This window comes from Annulohypoxylon truncatum (assembly GCF_022578515.1).
Source record: "Annulohypoxylon truncatum strain CBS 140777 unplaced genomic scaffold F4807scaffold_3, whole genome shotgun sequence".
In the NCBI taxonomy this organism is placed as follows: Eukaryota; Fungi; Ascomycota; class Sordariomycetes; order Xylariales; family Hypoxylaceae; genus Annulohypoxylon; species Annulohypoxylon truncatum.
The window spans coordinates 722,654-742,740 of NW_025953789.1; the positions used below are offsets into that span (position 1 = coordinate 722,654).

A 20,087-nucleotide genomic window follows, 5' to 3' on the forward strand; every position below is an offset into this window, starting at 1 on the left:
GATGCAGGCGCGTCCTTGTGCTGACTTAACCTTGAAACTACCTAGTAGGTACAAAAAAAGAATGTCCTTCTACAAATGATGGGCTAAAAGATATGCGTATGTAAACCTAACACCAACCAAAAGTAATCAAACATTACACACCCGACGTTACACACCTTGATTCCCAAAGCAGATTCCGGCCCTGAACTAAGGCGGGTAAGGCGACAGGGAGATCAGCAGATATCTGGTGTACGACCACATGGCGCCGGTCTGGATTGATCTGTTTTCTCGGCCCCTATTGACATCTATATCATCAATGCTACGGCGCATGTTAAGACCATCCCTGGATATCCTACCTACTATGTAGGTACACAGGTAAATCTGATAGCCTATTGCCTCGCCCAAGGTCCAATTTTATACGTACCTACTACATAACAGTTGTCCATTACATCTACACGACTGCGTAGTTAATTGTTCAACTTCTCCTTCCGTCTATAGCTCGCTTACAATATCGATCTTATATTCACCGCTTGAGGGAAAGTTCACAGGGCGCAGCCTCTATTCTGCTTCGTAACGGTTTACTAAAACAGGGCTATGTGGAATATAGGGCTCGACCACTTACCAATATATCGATATGAGGTTTGTGCTGTTCTAGCCGGGAATTTATAGCGGCGATGGTACTCCAGTTTGTCAAACCCTGTCAAACTCTCCGTCGGGACATGTTTGGCGAGTTGGTAAGGCTGGTCAAACGCCTCAAATCAGACTTGCAGCAAGGCGACATTGGGTAGCATCGTAGATTGGGGGCCGCAAAATGGCAGATCTGATGGTGCTGGGCTGACTAGTCAGATTGGGTGCGAGAAGCATACAGCGTAGTGTTGCAAATGATACGACCAATCTAGGTAGTCCGATTCAGATAGCCTACATATTATGGTAGCGATCCGTAAGCCCCGTCTATTATCACACCAGCGGTGCGGTTCTCGGTCTCACCGGTGTCATTTCACACCTATTCGCGCATCCGGCAAGGTGCGCGGGCCGTGAAGCCATATCGGAATTCGAATTGCCATCGTCGGCAATCGATAAAGTCTTTCAATTTGCTAGGCAGTCTATAAGAAAGTCATCATTCCTTTACAGCTCGTCTAGCCTTACCCTCCCGCAATTTCCTCAGCATGTATATTTTCGGCTCCATCTTCGGGCCAACCCACCAACCACCGGTCAGCGTTCTGAAGGTGTCCTTCACCCTCCTTACCAAGGCACCTCTGCCGAATACTCTGTCTTGGCCACTTTCAACATCGCTTCCTAGCGGCTTATTTGGCCTTACTAGCTCGACACCGGTGAACCCTTCCACCACCCCGACTGTCTCCCATGGACCGATAACTTTGCTTGGATTTTCAGCGAGTACGTAATCAAACTTCTCCCAGAATGACGGGTTCCGTAACGTATCCTCGTCTTCAGTCTTATCGTAATTGAATGTTATCTCATTAGCGGGACGTGGATCATTGGGATAATAAGGATGCTGTCCGAATAATGTCACTCCCGTCATACACGATAATACATCTGTATGAATCGTGACCGTTTGAAGATCGGAAGAGGATGAAGTAACGAGCTTCCGGAGTTCCGAAAGCGCCTCGCCCCCCGGGTAATTGAGAGAGGATATAATGAGCATGGCAGTACTGATGCCAAACGAAACAAATACCGAACCGACGATTGCAACGGAAGCAATTAAGAAAGTGACGGATTTGCCACGCCTTGCAAAGATGTAGTTCGCTGCTAGGGCCGCCGTTGCCGTCAAAGGTGGAGAAACGTAGAAGATGAATCGGGCTTCCTTATGCGGCTGCAAGGAGTATATCGCTACAAAAAGAAGGCTAGGAATTAACAACGGCAGGGCCTTATTCCTTGTTCCGTCGTTCCAGAGCGCAAAGGGGATGAGAGCAACCGTGCTCAATGGATTTGTGAGGATCTTAGGTAGAGCGGATGTGAAGTAGTAGTGCCAAGGGGAAACTCCCCATTCGGATGAAGAGCCCAGAACAGCATTATAATAAAATCCCCATAGTTCCGGCCACAACGGCTTCTGCCAGAAGTAAGAATCAACAGGTACTGACAAAAGCAAAGACATGAGGAAGAAGACGATGAAGGGGGGGATGATTCCTCTCAAGGATATATGAGAACGGAGTAACCCGTAAAGCGTAGTCGTTACGAGGAGGATAGCTAACTCCGATCGAAACACGGCGGTAGCCATTGTGAGGCTCCCAATGGCCATCCTGTAGCGCCAAACCCGCGTCTTCTCATCGGATACTCCCACTAGTTGTGAGAATGCCAACGTTGCTGCTAAGGATTAGTATGAGGTTTCTCCGGGATGAATGAAGAATATCATATGAAAAAAGGAAGCACTCACTTAAGCCGAAAGCAAACATATTAGGTAATGTTCTAGAAGCGTAAAACATAATATGAAACTGACTCATTTGCAGCAATGCATACCACCTTGCAGTTGGTCTGCCCAAGGCCCGTTCCACGTTCGCTTTAAACACTAATAATGCGCCAGCATTGAAAAGGCCTAGAAGACCTCTCACGACAAGTTGCGCATACTGAAATCCTACCAGCGCGATGATAGGCTGGCCGATTCCTGCTAAAATGACTGGGCCAATGAAGGTCCGAGGGACAGCGCCAGGGAAATCAAAGTGGTCATATCGAGATGAGAGTCGCTCATATATGTTTGTAGTGGGTGTCCCATACACGAGGATGTCATGAGTTGCTTGGATATTGAAAGACTCTTCGACCTTAGTATAAGGCGCCACCAAGAGATGTGTTAGAATCAGTGTCGGTATTGTCAATGATAGGAGTATATCTGTTACTATTGTCAGGGCGCATTCTCATTTATTACGAAGCTCATAATGCTGGACACTAAACACATACCGAAGGCTGCCATTTTGAGAGCAGACGCACATCTAACTTAAGAATCGTTGAAATAAAGTTATAAATGAGTGACTACGATTCGAACCATATCGCAAAAGGCTCGTCATTGACAGACCTGTTGCTGCACGGTTTCAATCCTCTTATGTTTCGAGATGTTGGTCTTCATGAGTCCAAGTTGATGAGTACAGATTACATATGTACCTCCGTACCTGCATAAATGCGCAACTTCTGTGGCTGACACTTCCTGCAGCCCTGAGATATGTGGCTGGGTGAGGTCCAACAAAGTTTAGTTTCGCAGGCCAGCTTGTGCAACCCGCCGCCGCACCGTTGACACCTGTCCTACGGTAGCTACGTACTACTTTAGGACAACATTTCCAAGGTCATTGTTTAAATAACAAATCGCACGCCTTCTAGCCTCCCAACCTGAAATCTCGCATGTCTTCGGATCCAAACTTGCCAAAATGCTGCTCCTTGGCAACCTCCTCTATGGTAAGAAATCACTTTTTACATATCTGACTGAATTAGGCAGCTAATGCAACAAACACAGTCTCGATCCTCCTCGTGAACGCAATCGCGATCTTATCCGAAGACCGTTTCCTAGCACGAAGTATGCGCCAATCCGCCCTTTAAGCTACGCTGGACTCATAGACCATTTCTAACCCCTTTGATAGTAAATCTCTCGTCTGCCTCGTACGATCCAGCTTTCGGCGCCGGCCCTGATTCACAAAGCGTAAAGGCGAAGGTCATCAATTTGATTGCCAGCGTACGAACATTGATGAGGAGTACGTGTCGAACCCCTTCCCATGTCGTGCGCCACCGCATAGGCCGGAAATACACGGGACTAACTGGAGACATAGTTCCGCTAATAGCGATCAATACATTAATAATTATCTACGAGTTAGTCTTAGGCTAAGGGTAGAGAACAAACGTCATGAAGCACGATGAGAATATAAGGGCGCATTCGATTTGATCTAGGCGTTTAGGTACATGTACACTTTGGCTTGGTAGGACATTATCAAGAAAGGGTCAGGGAGGCAGAAAGTCCTGCTACGCATAGGGGTCGAATCAGAGTGGCACCACAAACCATATCAATGATATCATTAGGATTTGGACTAAGTCGATGGCTTTGATGGCCATCGAGTCTTTTTTCTGGCTCCTCTGCTGCCAGACGAGGGGCCTGGGCTCCCATGCTTGGCCTTATTATACAATTATCCATAGTACTATGAGCAAAGCCAGCTCTCGCGGTGGAGAGAATTGGGCACGGCTACCATAGAAGTAGTCTTGCTCTACAGAGTATCCAAAACGAATTTCAGCTTTGGCGCTTGCCCTCCATAAATGCTCAAGAATCGGCGTATTTCTTTTTTGATGCTCCCAAAACTCCATATATGCCGTATCCCTTATGCCGTTCTACTTAGGCATGTGGGCAAGTATTCTGTTGATTGTGGTTCCCGTAACTCCGGATGGTAGGTATCCTTACAAGAGGTTACTTTGGCTCTTCTTCCGACCAAGACTAAAGCTGAAGCTCTTCTTAAGCCTGACATGTGGCTCCGGTTTGTCGTGGGCGTGTGCCGCGCTCTCTCCATTATGCCCATTTTCGGAGACATCTAAACTATCCCGCTTCGTCCTGTCCTTACTGAGGAATCCAAAGCTTTTCCTCGACATAGATTTGCTACCCCTATTTGGCTTTGGCAGTGATGGGACGCTGTCGTTTTGCTCATTGCGTTTAGCTTCCTCTTCCTCGGCTATCTTTTTGCTTGCTTCGAGAGCTTTCTTTAAGTCCTCTTCCTCGGCCTTACGAGCTTCACGCAGACGTAATGAGGATTCTTTGCGCATCTTCTCCTTAGCCTTAAGCTCTTCCTTTTCCGCTACTTTCCTCGCTTTTTCTTGGGCCTTAGCTTCTTTCTTTTCCCGGCTCTTTTCCTCTTTTGATTTTGATTCTCTCTTGATTGTGTTCACTCTCGCTGGAAGAGGGGGAACGGGCGGTACTGCGCCATCAACCTGAGGCGGCAATGCCGGCGAAGGAATTGTTGAATTGACGACCATGTCAGGTGCCGTGGCAGCATGATCCAGAACTAATCCCTCGGATTCTTCATGTGGTCGGTTCGGCTGCGTTAGCTGCCTCGATAAGCCCGGGACATGTCCATTGGGATGGCCATCCTCCTGAGCGACTCCAGCTTTCTCGCTAGCTATCCTAACTTCCTCGAGACCTTCGGCTTCCTGTTCGGCGCGCACTTTTTCGAACGTCGTTTCCTGATAGAAAAGCACGTAGGCGCAAGCCATACCCGGTTTGTCCCCAAAGAAATTCCTAACATAATGCTTATCAACCGGCTCGACCATCTCATCGTCGAACAAGAGCCAACCTCGGTCCTCTGTCTTGATAACTGAAACATAATGTCCATGGTATGCGTTGCCGCCGATGTGAATGACGACGGCATAGAGCTCATATAACCGGTCCGGATCTTCCGCATCCTCAGTCGTATTAAACATTCGTAGCTGGTATGGGTAAACCACGCGATGGAACAACTTCTGTAACCGGCTATAGTCCTCGGTATACTTAAACCTTTTCAGGTGTAGTGCTAGCACCTTGGGTAATCGCTTGATCTTCATGCGCTTTTCAGCTTCTTGCAAACCTCCACAATGATCGCAGTGAAACTTATTTCTCTCACAAAGCATCTCTTCGGCCGAGAACTTCTGTAAGCAAGAAGTCACCGAGGTGTGCTCCTCTAAGTCAATTGATAAATCAAGAAATGTCTCGTCGCGCTGAGAAGCGGTCTCGCAAGTGAGGCATTTCGTCTCTGATGTTAATACTCCTTCAAAAATATCATGCACCCATCCTGTTCCTGGAGAATTCGTACCATTTGAGGTAGTCCTAGCGACGGCCCCAAAGGCAGCTTTAAGAGATTCTTCGATACCGTCCTTACCAAGGAGTGCTTGTTCGTTCAACAATCTCTTGGCTGTGTTCTCAACATTCGATATGATGTCGTTCAACACAAGCCCATAGAATTCATGAGCGTCCTGGTGCATCGAGTTCCGGAACATTTCGTTGTCACGCTTGAAAATCTCCAGGAATCGCTGAGGACTAAGGACCCCTGTGCGAACCTGACTATCAACGAGCGCCATAAAAATATCCCTTAGACCTGTGAATGTGCACTCATCCATACCAAAGGTTTCATTGCTTTCTTGCGTCAGCTCTAATATGGGGCCCTTGAGCATGGCTTGCTTCTTCTTATACTCCGGGGTATCTGGCTTATCCTCGGGTCGAATTGGCTGGGGTTGGCCTGAGTTGATCTGTTTTCTCCTCTCCATGGCCTCTGCCGCAGTAAGACCTTTCTTGTGTCCATTTGCGCCTCCGTGGGCGTTTCCATTCGCAACCGGTGCTCTTATTTGAACATTGACTCTAGGACGGTTGCCATTCGGGGTACTTGACGGCGACAGCGGCGGAAATTTTAAGACCTGTTCTCGAAATGGTACGGTATAATACAAGGCTTGGACGATCGAGTTGCAATAACTGTGCTATAGTCAGAGTAAATTCCTTTCAGAACATAAAGCAGTCTTACCAAGTATTACCAAACTATATATTTAAAGTCAGTATCATGAAATAAATACATGGCGATGCGAACGATTCATAAGCAACACTTACATTCTCCATTCCAAAGAACTTGTCGCTTCCATCTTGCCGGAGCGCGCCAGTATTCTGAAGCATCTTTTCTAACGGAGTTAACTCCGGAGTAGCTTCTTCCTTCTTCTTTTGCGCATCTTTGCCTGCCGAACCAGACGCCGCCTAGTATCGCGTCAGCATACCTAGCATTATACTAATAGCTCAAGACTTGAAAGACACCTCGTGTTATAAAGGTGCGCCTATCCTAGCATCAAGCTATAGTTCGACAACTTACGGCGGTGCCAGATTTCCATATGTTCAGGAAGCTCGCCATTGCAAATATACAAGCGACCGAATTAAAAGGATAGCGCGAGTTCGGTCGGGACGAGCCAGCGTCGGAGCGCGGCGGAAGGTCAGCAGGACGGGATAAAATCGACAGCGACAGTCATCCGAGAGGGTCTCTTTCTCAGTGGTCAACGATAGATAATTAAATCACTACATATAAGATATTATTGAACGCTCTCAAAAGCGTATTCTCGGCGTGGGAAATTCGTTGGATCTATTCGTCGTTTCGGCTTCCAAGTTCCACCGGATCGTCAATCAGATAGCTTCGGTAACTAATAGTGTGGTGTTCGTCTAAGACAAATCGGCAACTTTCTTTGTATTCGATGCAGCTGGTAGGGCCGAGTTTTTAACAGCGAAATCCGATGAGATGACAAATGATGTGTCAAGTGAGTAAGGCTCGTGCTCGTGCGATAGTCGTAAAAGAATCGCCAGCGAAGAATCGAAGGAAGAAGCGAGTGACAGTTGCTGGTTTTCGAGAGGGAGGAGGATTTGGTTTGGATTATTCGATCGGGTCGGGGATTGGATGTATTGGATGTACGGAGTACGAAGTACACATTGGGAAGAACCGGGGAAAGTGAATGTACCCGTGGACCTCAGACCGGGTGGCTCTTGCCGCTGGCGGGTGCCACTGAGCAACCTATAAATCTACCTGTACTTAGACCTGTACCTGCTATACCTGCCAGCAAGTACCTGGGTCACACTCCGCTGACCCTCGCTAACCCAACACCTCCATTTTAGCACTTTAAAAGCCTGGAGATTTCGAAAAGATGGGGTAATAGTGCTTAGCCCTAGTGCCTTCTCGGACTAACACCTATTTGTATCTCCACTGGCCGAGGTGGGCAGCGGGCAACGGTTCTTCATTCAGGTTTTATTAATCTCGTTGTGTGTCAGTAACTCGGTTCGCAGGTGTATCGTGGATGTACATATGTGTACATATATCCAAAGATCCAAAGTCGGAATATTTTCGTAACTTATAAGTCATCAATTCGCAATATTTGAATTGAGTTGCGGTTTCTTCCATTAGTTTAGGCCACAGGTTAAGTTCGTCGGATGTGAGCATTAAGCAGACTACTATATGTAGGAACAAACTTTAAATTCATTAACTTTGCTTGACTATAAAAATAACTAAAGCGCCTTTGCAGATGGACAAATGGCCAAATCTCTTCCCTTACTACTTTATCTGTACTTAGTCTTAATCCAACAATTACTAAGTCCCTTGGTTTTTTCGACATGACAACCAGTCGGGCTTCCGATCCGATTCCAAAAACGGCAGTTTTTCCATTTCTATTAAGGGGATTCGTCACGAACTAAGCCTTAGCTCATCTTCCAAGATATTATAGGTATAGGTCTTGGTTCGTCTTGACCCGTCTCCTATCTAATCCCATCAGCTCAACGTTTTCTTTTCTTCTCTTTTCTTTCCACTTTACTCCCTGGTTTTTAGTTCGGAGATTTCCTGTTCATCAATTCCTATCTTCGTGGCAATCGGAGCTTTCTACTTCGTACAGTACTACCACCTGGAAATGTTGAAATCTATCAGGTCTAATGTTACAATTGGCAAGCGGCGAGATCGCTAAGTGGGGGTGAGCCGGGGGATCATTTCTTGGGACTTCTCAGTTGATGTCTCACTAGCTCCACTTGCCACGCTCCCAGGCAAGCCAAGGCATCATCAACGCTTCGTGGTTCGACCATTTTGCAAGTTCTAGGCTTGAAGTGGAAGGTGATCGCCGCAAACCTACTAGGAACGGCTGGTCCCAATGCTACGGATACGGGCCAAGGACCCCATCATTTTCTTCGGTCTTCTAACCTTAAGATTAGTGACGACGGTATCAGTATAAGAGAAGGAGCGTGGCTTCAAACTTCAACGAAGCACGCTCTACGTAGTCAATGCTGCTGCGTAACGCTACCGCCAGCGTCATCGCAGTGGGTTGTAAGACGGTAACACGCGTCTCGCAGCCGCAGATCATATCGGGCTACTTCTCCGCAAGGCATCGCTTCCCTGCTAGCTTGGCGTGGTAGTGCGCGTGCTAACTAGTCTAGGACAATCTGATTGTCGAATCTTGTGGGGTTATACCCGCCAACAACGCTGGTGACGGACAGGTATGGAGGGAAACCCATATAAGTATGGCTGGTCATACGCATAAGAACGGGGATGGTTCGCAAGCTGGGACCCGAACCTTACCAACGACCCTCACTTGATCATCTACTTACGCATAGTAGATGTGGTCCTGCAAGTGCTCTCGATAGGCAGTCTAGCCCCCTAGATAGGCTGACGAACGCACTCGGCCGAAATTGTCATCTCGATTACGGACGAAAACTGCGAGACGCCTATTTGTTACTCCCCAAAACGCCTAGAAATTTGTATCCCTTCCACCGTCATCTTCATATTAAAAGGATTCTTAATATTCAGATGGAGGTCTGCCCAGAGACTACTAACGGGAGGACCTGAAGTTACACACTGATTAAGCCATGGCTGCCGTTGGCTAATGCCGCTTGGGTTTTCTTGTCACTTAATGCACTCTTGGCTTGGTTCCCAGGCGATCTGCGCAGAGACAGAACCGAGGAAGCGCCGCCTTGCATTTGGAGCAACCAACGAGCAAACCCGTCACGAGCAAGTTGCAGCAGTGTGGTTGCGCACCTCGCGGAACTGCGCAATGACGGAAACCGAACCATAGCCATGTCTAAGCCCATGTGGCAGGCCTGCAAGGGCTGACATGTTTCGATCACCCTCATAAGGCGCCTTCTAGAAGACAGCGATACCTTGTGGGTTACAATACCGCGTGCGTGCGACCCAAAGCTGATGTATTTGAGGCCTTTTTCCAAGGACAAGCTCGAAGCAAGCCCATCTTGCCGTGGCTGAAACCCCCACTTCGGCCAATAGTAGCTGTCGTTATAGCCTGCCTTGTTATCGATGCCAGGCCACTTCGATTCGGTCGCATCGCTACCTATCGGTAAAGTAACCAATAGCCGTATTCCGGCTTTCAAGACATCGGGTAGGTAGTATTCAAATCGGCATACTTATGTTGCGTTGAAAAATATCTCATCTTTGGATAAAAATAACTTCTCAAAGGTATAGTCAGCCTATACGCTGTCCTAGTAGCTATAATTAAAGCGCTCAAGACAGCCATAACTTCGGGCTACATCTATTGATATGACTAATAGTACGTGCTTAATCCTATGAGGGTGAATTTGTATATGCCTAAGTGGTAGGTAGCTATACACCAAGGTTGCAAAAGCCGGACATGAAAATGCAGTCTCGAAATACAATGCTCAATTTGAGCCCTACCTACATACGCTATTTCGCCTTGCGAGACTAGGATTTTTTCAAATTTCACTAGTCCCTACTTATATAAAATACTTAGTAAATTTGTAGATTGAGCCATCATCCATCATATAGTATACATGCGCATTCCCATACGTGAAGGATTATAAACCTCAACAATCATCACTAACTAGGAATATGACGGTAGCTTGATTATGCAGATACCTAGCCAATTCAGAATATACGGGGACCTTCGCGTGATACCACACGTGGTATGACAATTTTACAATTTCGGCGGATAGGAGAGTTGCTGAAACAGAAAATGGCTATGTACCTACACAATACGTCAAGGTAGTCATTACAAAGTCCACCAATTCGAAGCCGACCCCACGTTAACTCGACAGTCGATCAGATCAACCCAACCTAGCAACTAAATATTCTTATCACCTCATGTTTCACTTATTTCTTCTCCGGGGGCGCGGCTCCTCCAGTCGTCGGGAATCCCATGAACATCTTGAAGTAGTCCTGTCACATCGTTAGCACAAAGCCCACACTGAACCCAAGTCCATACCACAGCGCGTCTCTAGTAGAAAGGAGCTGTGTGCCTAGGTAGGTGGGAATAAGAGAAAAAGGGGAAACTCACGTAAATCATCCACTGGAGACCGGTCAAGGTACCGATCATGACAATTCTCACCGGCAGACCGTTCCACAATCCCATAAACCCGATGTCCTTGTAATTCCTCGCGACGGCAGCTCCGAAGGCCTCGCCAGCCCCGCGGTTAGCATTCAACTTACTGACCAGCACGTCGGCCGGATGAGAAACAATAGCACACAGGATACCGGCGAGGTATCCGCCGGTGAACGAGACCGCCGTCTGCGCACCCTTCCCGTAGTCGCTCTTCTTGCCGGGCAAGCTCTCGTAGATCTTCTCCACGATCGTCTCGAACGAGGCGAACTTCATCATCGTGTACGGGATCTGTCGTCCCCACAGGGGGTACAAGCCCTTATACAAGCCGCCCCACCCCTCCGCGGCGGTGATCTTGCTGATGCCGTCGAGGGTGCCCTTGTACGGCGGCGGGATGGTGGTCTGCATGCGCACCTTGACGGCCTCGAAGGGGCACAGCGCGATGTCGGCCAGGAACTCGGCGGAGGCGGAGGCCGTCAGGTACAGCACCGTCTTGTACTTGTACGAGTTCTCGGGCCCGGCCAGGTCGGAGTACTTCTTCTTGAAGTACTCGTACCAGCCGTACTTGAAGGCGCCCTGCGCCGAGTACCCGAACAGCGTCGGGCTCCAGCCCGTGAAGATGCCGCGGACCCCTTCCGCGCGGAAGATCAGGTTCCAGGCCTGGAAGTTGCCCTTGTACAGCTTCGCGTCGACCTGTCGCCGGCATTTGACGAGGTCGAGCGGCGTTACGGCCGTATGCGTCAGGCCCTGTACGAGAATGGAAGATATGATGTTAGAGACGGTTGGCGGAGTTAATGGACTTAAGGGCGGAGTTGGTGTCTGCTACTTACGCAGGCGAGAAGACCGCCGAAGGTGGCGGCGGCGTAGAAGGTGGGAGTGTAGAGCTCCAATTGCTTCTTGCCGGATGCGCCGCTGGCTTTATCGAGCTCTTGCTGGGCCTCGGTGCTCAGGTTCTGAGCTTTGTTCTTGGCGTCGTCGATGACGGAGTATGCCGCGAAGAGCTCCGGACGGGCCTGGTACGAGCTGGGCTTGGGAGCCGGAACGGTCCGGGCCTTCTGGTTCAATGGCGAACCGAAGGACTGATGGAGGACATGTTGATTGGGGAATAGGAACGACATTGTGATAGTATCTACGAATTACTGGATCAGCACGATGTTGGTATAATTGATTTTTGGCTTAGTTGGTAGAGTTGGAAATAGCTCAGTCAAACAACATACCGTTTTCCCTTAAGGTTTATAGGTGTGATCCTATCACAGTAAAATGGGTCGCAAAGTCCAATGCTCTGGTATCAAACCACACTGGCGCGATGGATAGATTCAATGTGCCGAAGCAAATAAACGTTGGTCACCAGCAGAGGGGAGATGGATTAAATGAGGTTCATGGAGGCTCAAAGATTTAACAAATTTATCATGTAAGATAACCAATAACCAAGGTCCAATGAACCTTCTCCAATACCTTCCTTTCAATTATCCGAGTTTAATCCTTGGGTTACATTTGGCGTAGTCAGGTATTATGTCAGGACTTTCTTTCTTATATACAGTAATGGAATAGGCGCTTATAATCCCGTTTGAGAATCCGAATTCCGGTTAAGTTACTAACTTTACTTAAAAAAGGAACTGAGTCCTAGTATGCTTGCGAATTCTAACCTGACCTGGTTACTTTTTCGATATTTCCTAGCTCTTGGCGGAGTATGTAAGTAAGCACTTGAGCTTTTGAGACATCTAGTGGTAGTGACGTCGGAGGGGCCGACAGGGCTGAATGGGTCAACGGCTTTGGAGCTTTAGCCAATGATAAGCATGAGAGTTTGATTTAATGGGGCTTTAAACTGGATAAACGGAAGATATCGGTACTTAACTAGGGGTTAGATGTATGATGAAAACCGTTCCCCGATAGGATTATAAGAACAACTTATAGATGTTTCCAAACTTAAATCAATGAACAGTTTTAGAATAATATCTCTTCTGAATATCTCAAGCTGGTCTTCGACATATGCATGTAATATCTCTTTCTATATATACTAACTCTTATCATGTGAAAGAAGTACATATATAGCTTCAATCGAAGCTATAAAGAGCGGCTATAAACGCTTGCGGGAAGGTATTACCTAAGTTTCTGCCCCACTTAGACTTGCAATTCTGGAAGATCTTCCGTCATTTTAGACTCCACCAAAACTAAGTCAAACTAAGACTAAGATTTCACTACTATCGAATTCCGATCTCAACTGCGCTCGTAATAAACCTCGCAAGACGATCCATATTGTGACGAAGCTATCTAAATACGAGAGAACTCATTGTGAATTAGACGAACCCATCGTATGTTCCAAGCAGACTAAGTGGCAAGGAGATAACTTCTAAAGCTCTACTGTTGGAAGAATATCAAGTAGAAGTTATCACCACAATCTAATACTTACAACACTTCAACGTACGAACATGGCTCAAACAGCCAAGTCGGCCGCGCATCTCGGCCCAACGCCCCTCGGAAGCAAGCCCTTCGTCTCTAAGTGGTCTTCACGATATAGAGGAGTAAGGCTCTCCCCTCTCACCAACCAGTCAAGTCAACCCTAGAGTCAGCCAGACACGTACACTATAGCAACTACATACCTCTACCTCTACCCATCTGCATCTCCAACTTAGCATTTATACAGCATCCGAGGCTCCGAAAAGCTCAGCAAAACTAACAACCCAATCCACAGGCAACCGTCCAAGACCTAGAACCCCCCTCGGCCCTCTCCCTCAACCCCTCAGACCCGATCTCCCTCGCGCTCCTCTCCGCCTACGAGCGGGACTACACGCACCTGACCATAATCGACGGCGCGACGCGCGCGCTGCTAGGCTACATCGCGATCCCGGCGCTGCAAGCACAACTCGACACGGGGCGCGTGCGTCCCGACGACCCGCTATCAAAAGCCATGACGCGCTTCGAGCGCAAGGGCAAGAAGTACCGCGTCATCACCATGGCGACGCCGCTCGAGGAGCTCGAGGAGTTCTTCGAGGGCGGCGGCCTCGGACCCTTCGCCCAGAAGCAGGAGTTCGCCGTCGTCACGGACGAAGACCGCCGCTTCGTCCTCGGCGTCGCTACGCGCAGCGATTTGGAGGAGTTTGTTAAGAGGAGGCCCGCGTGAAGGGGGTTTTACGTATCTACGTTTAAATGCTTGCGCAACTACCTACCTAGATACGTAATGTAAGGCAAGGTAAGGAGTGAGCTCCGGTGGAGGAGATGTTTAAGAAGAGGGAGTATGACACGTTAAGATTACTAAGCACGGATCGATCTACGAGGGTTCAATGAGAGGGTAATTAAAAACAGACCATATGGTGAGAATTGGCGCTATGGGAAGAGGTTGATTTGCTACGCGATTGTTGATATTTAGCAAGGCCCAATTCGAGGTATTCAACACCTCAAACTACTACGTTGGGTAGGGCTAGGTGAGCTACATATACACGCACATGTATGAAGCTTATTCAACAAAATGAAGGCGCATCTCATACACACATGAGAATGAAAACCGCAAACCATATATATTGTACTTAAATTTTATGTATCAGACATAAGAAATCAGCCGTAATTCATATCCCCTCTATTCCATCTACCCGGCCTTAAAATACCAACCCATTCATTCTTACATCATCTATCTCATAATACCTTACCTACCTTCACAGAATCGAACACAAGCTCCCTCAAACCGAGCCGTACGCTGAGCAGACCTCGCAAACCCGCTTACTCGCTCGCTCACTCGCTTACTCGAGATCCGAAACCCAATCATAAATCATCCTAAACGCAACATACGTATCCCCCTTCGCAACCACAATATTCCTCGCGTACCTCCTCTCACCCCCCACATCCTGGAAACCCCAGACCTGCAGCGCCGTCCACCCGTTATCCAAACTCTCCACATGATTCAGGACATGCGTCTCGCCGTCAGGCCCCCCCTTCTCAGCGTCGTCCTCGAGCCAATCGCGCGCCACGAAGTCGTCCTGCGCCCACTTCTTCTCGATGGCCTCGCCGCCCTGGCTCACCAACGCTTTCAATTCCGCGGCGCTGATCCAGCGCGACCGCCCCTGCACGCGCCCGAAGAGCCAGTCGCTGTGCTCGCGGAACACAAAGTCCAGGCACCGGTTCTCCGTCGTGCCTTTGACGCCCGCCGCGGCGATCTGGTCGATGTCGATCCGCGTCACGGCGCTGCTGTCGTCGGCGGCGACGGCGGGGGGCGTGGGAGGGCCTTGGTATTGTTTCACGTGCAGCGTTACGGTCGTCGTGTTGATGGTCTTGCGGATCAGCCACCCGACGCCTTGGAGCGCGAGGGCGGGCTCGACGCTGTCTGAGAGGTTTTTGTTCTGTGGGGAAGGCGTTAGTGTATAGAAATCTAACGAGGTATTGGTATTGGCGGTCATGCAAGTGGTTATGTCATGCTGCGGCCGGGGAAGACGGGCGAAGAATACAGTTGAGACGATGTCTGACTTACTAGCATCCACTTCCCGTTCAGGTCTCCGATCGTCTTTTTCGCCGGGGCTGCCATGGCGTCTGATGTCTCGCCGTGCGGAGGTGATGAGCTAACGAGGCGGTACGGTAAAGTAAAAGATCCAGGGGAGGCTGATATCGGTAACTTGGCAAAGCAAAGCAACGCACGATGAGGTCGTATTTCGTAAACAGCAGAGTGCAACGAGAGCGGGAAAACCGGGTTACAAGAAACAGGAGAGGAAACGAGGAAAACCTGTCAGCAAGTTTGAAACGAAGGAAGTTTATGGGGAGTCAATTGTCTTAATTTAAAGCCTTAGGCTTGCTATTCTTGGTAATCAGCTGCTTTTCCGTCGAAACCGCCAAAGTTTAAGTCGTGGGAATGATCCCGAGGCAGCATTTGAACGCTCTTTCCCTCAGCCCTTCAGTGAACAAATTCCTATTCGGGACCAAAACGTAAGAGCAGTCAGCATCCACATGTGGAGAGGGGTCGTCTTTCCATTTCCTAATCAGGTATTGAGAAACATCGAAGGGTGGGATGGATGCCCGCATTGGTACTCTACCTGATGCGGGGTACGCTAGTCCGTATGAGGGCATAGCTCATACTATTTCTACAAGGTGAAGGAAGACACTATCGACGCTATCGACGGCGTCTCAGCCACCCGTTCTTGTTGTTTCTGCCGTTGTATCACCTACGAATTGTACGCGTACCTTCATGAATTAAAGTTGGTTTTATCTCATCTTTTCATTTCAGGGCTCAAAGTTGCTATCACATCGACTCAGTTCGTCCATATTTAAGCCGATCCATCCATTCTACAAGTAGGACCAAGTACGTGTAACACGTACGCAACTTCATTTATCTCTCATCCACCTCTTTAGTGCCATCTATCTTTAAGTGCTAGATAGTATGCTGTACCGAATTAAGTTGGAATTATTGCTTACGCCGAGACTTGCTCATAACCATGAACCCTTTTGACATTTATGCTATATAAGTTTTGTGGTACACTACAAGAAACACGATACTGAATAGAGAAAGCGGACCGAAGATTCAAGAGTTTAGCATTGTCCCTGGAGCCTACGTGGACATAGATCTACTACCCCAAAGCCCCTTTACAAGCCAGCCCTTTAGTTTTCATGTGATGTAACGGAGTCTATGCACACTTGTAACCAACGGGAGTAGTTAATACACAAAATTGCGCGGCCTTGGAAAACGTTACCCGATTGCTTCGGCTATAAAGAATGAACAGCATGTTCAGGATTGAGTTCTTAAACGTGCTCTCTTATTATAATGATTAGGTCCCAGGACTCAGTGGGCGAACCTATTACCCCTAGGAATTTATACATGCTTGTGTTCGACGAATGGGAAAAAAAAGGGGGATATCCTACTCATACAGTTGTCACCGTCTTCTGCTCCTGTACACCGGAAATTTTTGAGACGATAGCCAACCGTCACCTGCAATCCAAATCCATCATCGACCCGTTATCATGGAGTCATCACTGGCAACCAGTTACTTTCCTCCCAGGCTCGGAAAGATTTGAGATCGCCATAGCCGTTTGGCTGTCTTGCTGATACAATGCTCGCCTCTGAAAGGGAGGCGAGAGTCTTGGAGTATGTTAAATCGTCAACTGTGGCCGCCACATTATGGCCACCAATTCATTCGTTTATAACTTTCGATCACCTCCTCGACTAATTCCTTAGTAATAGCCGGCTTTTGATACTCAAATCCGACCACCTCCTCGAGTCGGCTACCGTCCATGCTCAGATCCGTATCCTTTAGCAACTCCTTCTCCATAAAGGGAGTCAATGGTCCCGGTCTTGTTATTCCGGCGTCGGAGAGAAGGTCTGCCCAGGGTCCGAGAACGTCGTCGTTGACATCGTCGACGACGCTATCCATGTTGAGACGGGCTAGGTTGCTCAGAAGTTGGCCTTGGAATCCCGTCTCGATTCCGAATACCTCTCCGATGATACCGGCGACCACACCCTGATTCGTCGTGCCCTTGTCGACGACGTTGAAAATAGGCACCTGGCCCATGCTTTTCTCGTCCCAATTGGCCTTGCCTGCGTCGTACCAGGCGGCAACGGCCCACAGAGCTCGTGTAACATCGTCGATGTGGGCTGTGTTCGTACGCAAGTCTTTAGTCCATAACCATTTCATTTCCTCGCCAAGCGCCTGGTAGACGCGCGCCATGCACAATGCCGTCGCTACCCATTGAGATGCATACGGTCCGTATACGTGCGGCAGGCGCACGATAACGAGGTTCAAGCTATGCGGGAAAAGAGGACCTAAGGTCAGACTAAAGTTGATCAATTTGTGACTAAGAGCGGCAACTTACCCTTCAATCTTGGCGAGCTCCTCTTCTGCCTGAAGCTTGAAGACAGCAATCTTGCTCCATGGTTTAAGCTTATCGCTTTCTTTACTTGGCGACGAATTCGGCTTATATACCATGCCCGTGCTCAGCTCCACGAAGCATTTGACTTTCCGTTTCGCCGCCTCTCTGCCAACCGCTAATGACAACCCTAAGGATCGTACTTTGTACACCTCGTCCTCCTGGGAATATCTCGTCTCGCCGCCGCAGTTGAAGACATAATCCCACTCTTTTCCGTCTGTTCGGTCAAATATTCGCGCTAGAGCCTCTGGACATGAAATTTAATGTTAGCATGGCTTAGCATGACTCGGGAGGGAGGAGCGAGCCGAAAAAAAGGTGTTGAGACGTACGCTCTTTGCTCGCATCCGCTTGAATAAATTTCTCTGAGGAGCATGCTTTTTCGAACTCAGGTGCCAGCCAGGCAAGTTGCGGCAGTACTTTGTCGACTAAGCGAACCTCAGATGCGAGGTCGTTCTCGTGTATATATCGAGCTAAGAAGCGTCCGATATAACCTAAACCGCCAATGATGAGGACTGTCGGCTTTTCTGAAGCCATTGTGTGTATGTGCGCTGTTGCAGCCCGACGAGGTGTGTGTGATTAGAGGGAAGAAGACGAGGGTGAAAGGATCGAAGCGCAGCACAAGCGCGGGGCTCGACGTCCGAGGGGTCGCGGTCGCAAGCAAATATTAGACAAGGCTATTGTTGGTTGGTTTTGATCCCGTCTCGGGAGACTTAAAGAGCTGAATTCGAACAAGCTGCACTGGGAGAGCACCGACACGATGGTTATGTACTAAAGACCCAAGGGAATGCCTGTATTGTCTAAGGTGGAGCAAGGGGCGTCCGTCCAACTCCGTCGAAGATTGTGTCAGCTGCCCGAAGCTAGTAGTATTGGTTCATTTCGTGGGTTTAGGGGGGGAGACAGAGCGGATCCGGTCCAAGCGAGGAAGCCAGCCCTATATAGACGGGACGACAAGCTAAGAGGTCTCAAGAGGGGACAGCGGAAGGAATCAGATTTATTATTTTACTGTTCGATACTTTGATTTCTAGTGCAACCCCAACTAGAGGTGAAGAGAAAAAAACAATAAAAAATAATAATGTGCCGTATGTGCAATGTGACGCAGGGGAGGCTTGGTTTATTATGTACGGAATACGTACGGATGTATGGGACATGAATATCTGCAGAGAATCATCGAAGGATGTTTAGGTCTAGTGGAATAGTGGGAAAAAAGCAAGAGAAAATGTATGTAGCCTGCTGTAGATCGGTACGCATGGGGGAGGCCGCCACCGCCGCCAGCCCATGTATGGATATGGTATGGATATGGTATGGCAGTTATGGGTATGGTCGATGGGGACATCAGGAGAAGTAGTGGAGACCCAGCGGGTTGCTCCTTGTGGTTCATTAATGCACCAAGTGATTGCGGTAACCGCTAAAAGAGCACCTTGACTGCGACCCCCTTGTTCGCGCGAGATGGATCTGCTGGGGCTCGGGCTGGGAAAAAGGCTTGGTAGATGGGCACTGAGCACCGACAAGACTGGGCAGTTGGGCAGTGCAAGGCCGGACAGTTTTCTTCATGATAGGTATTCTGGTATTGTACGAAGACGCAAGACCTTCGGATCCATATCTAAGATGCGTATGTAAGTCAAGTAAGCCAAACTTGAGCTGCCCTGGAAGTACCTATATCTGGAGATAGATAAGTCTAATAGGTGTGTATCAACTTAACGATACATATAGACATACATACATAACTACATGGCGTCGCAGGGTAGACGCCACCGCCTCGTACGCACGTATGTAGGTGTGTACAATTATAGCAACTATGCGATGTAACTCAAAGGGTGTCAAAAGACGTCGATGTTGATATGATTATTATTAATCGATGAGACCGTAGTCTTGGATTATTTGTGTTCTAAAGGGGTTAAAGGGGAAGAGATGTAGATGAGAAAATTGATGAGGAGAGAAAAAAACTGAGGATGGAAGATCGAAGCCGCGAAGAATTAAACACCTAATGCTCATTCATTGATTCATTGATTCATTCCTTCCTTCTCTTTCTCCAATTGATGATGGCGGTTGTGACATCCATGGCTGATGAACTTTGAATTGTAGGTATGCATGTAGGTACATAGAATATCCTAGGAAGGAATTAGAGACACATGTACATAGAGCTCTGAGGCCCTTACTTTGGTAAACTTTCCTATGGACCTATTCTGGTTAGACCAGATGTGCCTGGTTATGATGTATGGCGTATTTTGATGTAAGAAATTTAAAACTCTCTCAACTGCTAAAGCAACTAAAGGCAAAACACCAGATCACTTTCAACTTCTAATCTGAAACACATATTCTGTGTGCCAGTAATGCTGACCGGGTGAGCATTGATAATATCGATGTCAACATCATCATCATCAATCTCAATATCCAATAATTAGGAATCAATAAGAACGACACTCCAACGACCTACCTGGTCAGCTGGTACATAGTACCGACTTAATGACGAC

General features: G+C 48.2%; 7 protein-coding genes across 7 annotated transcripts; 2 read left to right on the forward strand and 5 right to left on the reverse strand.

Annotated features, from left to right (window-relative positions):
* Window positions 1–867: 867 nt before the first annotated feature.
* On the reverse strand, window positions 868–3,064 carry F4807DRAFT_409184 (glycosyltransferase family 22 protein). Its single transcript, XM_047996514.1, has 3 exons — window positions 2,890–3,064; window positions 2,372–2,821; window positions 868–2,301 (listed from the first exon to the last, which is right to left on the reverse strand). The coding sequence occupies exons 1-3, from the start codon at window positions 2,900–2,902 to the stop codon at window positions 1,097–1,099; spliced, it is 1,668 nt and encodes a 555-aa protein (XP_047858325.1). The 5' UTR covers window positions 2,903–3,064; the 3' UTR covers window positions 868–1,096.
* Window positions 3,065–3,215: 151 nt separating this feature from the next.
* F4807DRAFT_200616 (Yos1-like protein) lies at window positions 3,216–3,853 on the forward strand. The gene is made up of 4 exons (XM_047993806.1): window positions 3,216–3,378; window positions 3,437–3,496; window positions 3,561–3,671; window positions 3,747–3,853. The coding sequence occupies exons 1-4, from the start codon at window positions 3,351–3,353 to the stop codon at window positions 3,800–3,802; spliced, it is 255 nt and encodes an 84-aa protein (XP_047858326.1). The 5' UTR covers window positions 3,216–3,350; the 3' UTR covers window positions 3,803–3,853.
* A 380-nt stretch (window positions 3,854–4,233) lies between these two features.
* F4807DRAFT_200626 (cysteine proteinase) lies at window positions 4,234–7,013 on the reverse strand. Its single transcript, XM_047993807.1, has 4 exons — window positions 6,783–7,013; window positions 6,530–6,670; window positions 6,447–6,460; window positions 4,234–6,397 (listed from the first exon to the last, which is right to left on the reverse strand). The coding sequence occupies exons 1-4, from the start codon at window positions 6,819–6,821 to the stop codon at window positions 4,363–4,365; spliced, it is 2,229 nt and encodes a 742-aa protein (XP_047858327.1). The 5' UTR covers window positions 6,822–7,013; the 3' UTR covers window positions 4,234–4,362.
* Window positions 7,014–10,011: 2,998 nt separating this feature from the next.
* Window positions 10,012–12,229, reverse strand: F4807DRAFT_409193 (mitochondrial phosphate carrier protein). Its single transcript, XM_047996515.1, has 4 exons — window positions 11,994–12,229; window positions 11,607–11,905; window positions 10,735–11,523; window positions 10,012–10,616 (listed from the first exon to the last, which is right to left on the reverse strand). Exons 2-4 carry the CDS (start codon window positions 11,892–11,894, stop codon window positions 10,551–10,553), a joined length of 1,143 nt encoding a protein of 380 aa, XP_047858328.1. The 5' UTR covers window positions 11,895–11,905; window positions 11,994–12,229; the 3' UTR covers window positions 10,012–10,550.
* A 494-nt stretch (window positions 12,230–12,723) lies between these two features.
* On the forward strand, window positions 12,724–14,349 carry F4807DRAFT_409198 (uncharacterized protein). The gene is made up of 3 exons (XM_047996516.1): window positions 12,724–13,088; window positions 13,148–13,298; window positions 13,469–14,349. The coding sequence occupies exons 2-3, from the start codon at window positions 13,206–13,208 to the stop codon at window positions 13,895–13,897; spliced, it is 522 nt and encodes a 173-aa protein (XP_047858329.1). The 5' UTR covers window positions 12,724–13,088; window positions 13,148–13,205; the 3' UTR covers window positions 13,898–14,349.
* Window positions 14,321–15,675, reverse strand: F4807DRAFT_409200 (uncharacterized protein). Its single transcript, XM_047996517.1, has 2 exons — window positions 15,236–15,675; window positions 14,321–15,107 (listed from the first exon to the last, which is right to left on the reverse strand). Exons 1-2 carry the CDS (start codon window positions 15,287–15,289, stop codon window positions 14,511–14,513), a joined length of 651 nt encoding a protein of 216 aa, XP_047858330.1. The 5' UTR covers window positions 15,290–15,675; the 3' UTR covers window positions 14,321–14,510.
* A 495-nt stretch (window positions 15,676–16,170) lies between these two features.
* On the reverse strand, window positions 16,171–18,150 carry F4807DRAFT_469610 (uncharacterized protein; the record flags this gene model as incomplete). Its single annotated transcript, XM_048002727.1, has 3 exons — window positions 16,171–17,493; window positions 17,563–17,863; window positions 17,946–18,150. 3 exons carry the CDS (start codon window positions 18,148–18,150, stop codon window positions 16,869–16,871), a joined length of 1,131 nt encoding a protein of 376 aa, XP_047858331.1. The 3' UTR covers window positions 16,171–16,868.
* Window positions 18,151–20,087: the final 1,937 nt, after the last annotated feature.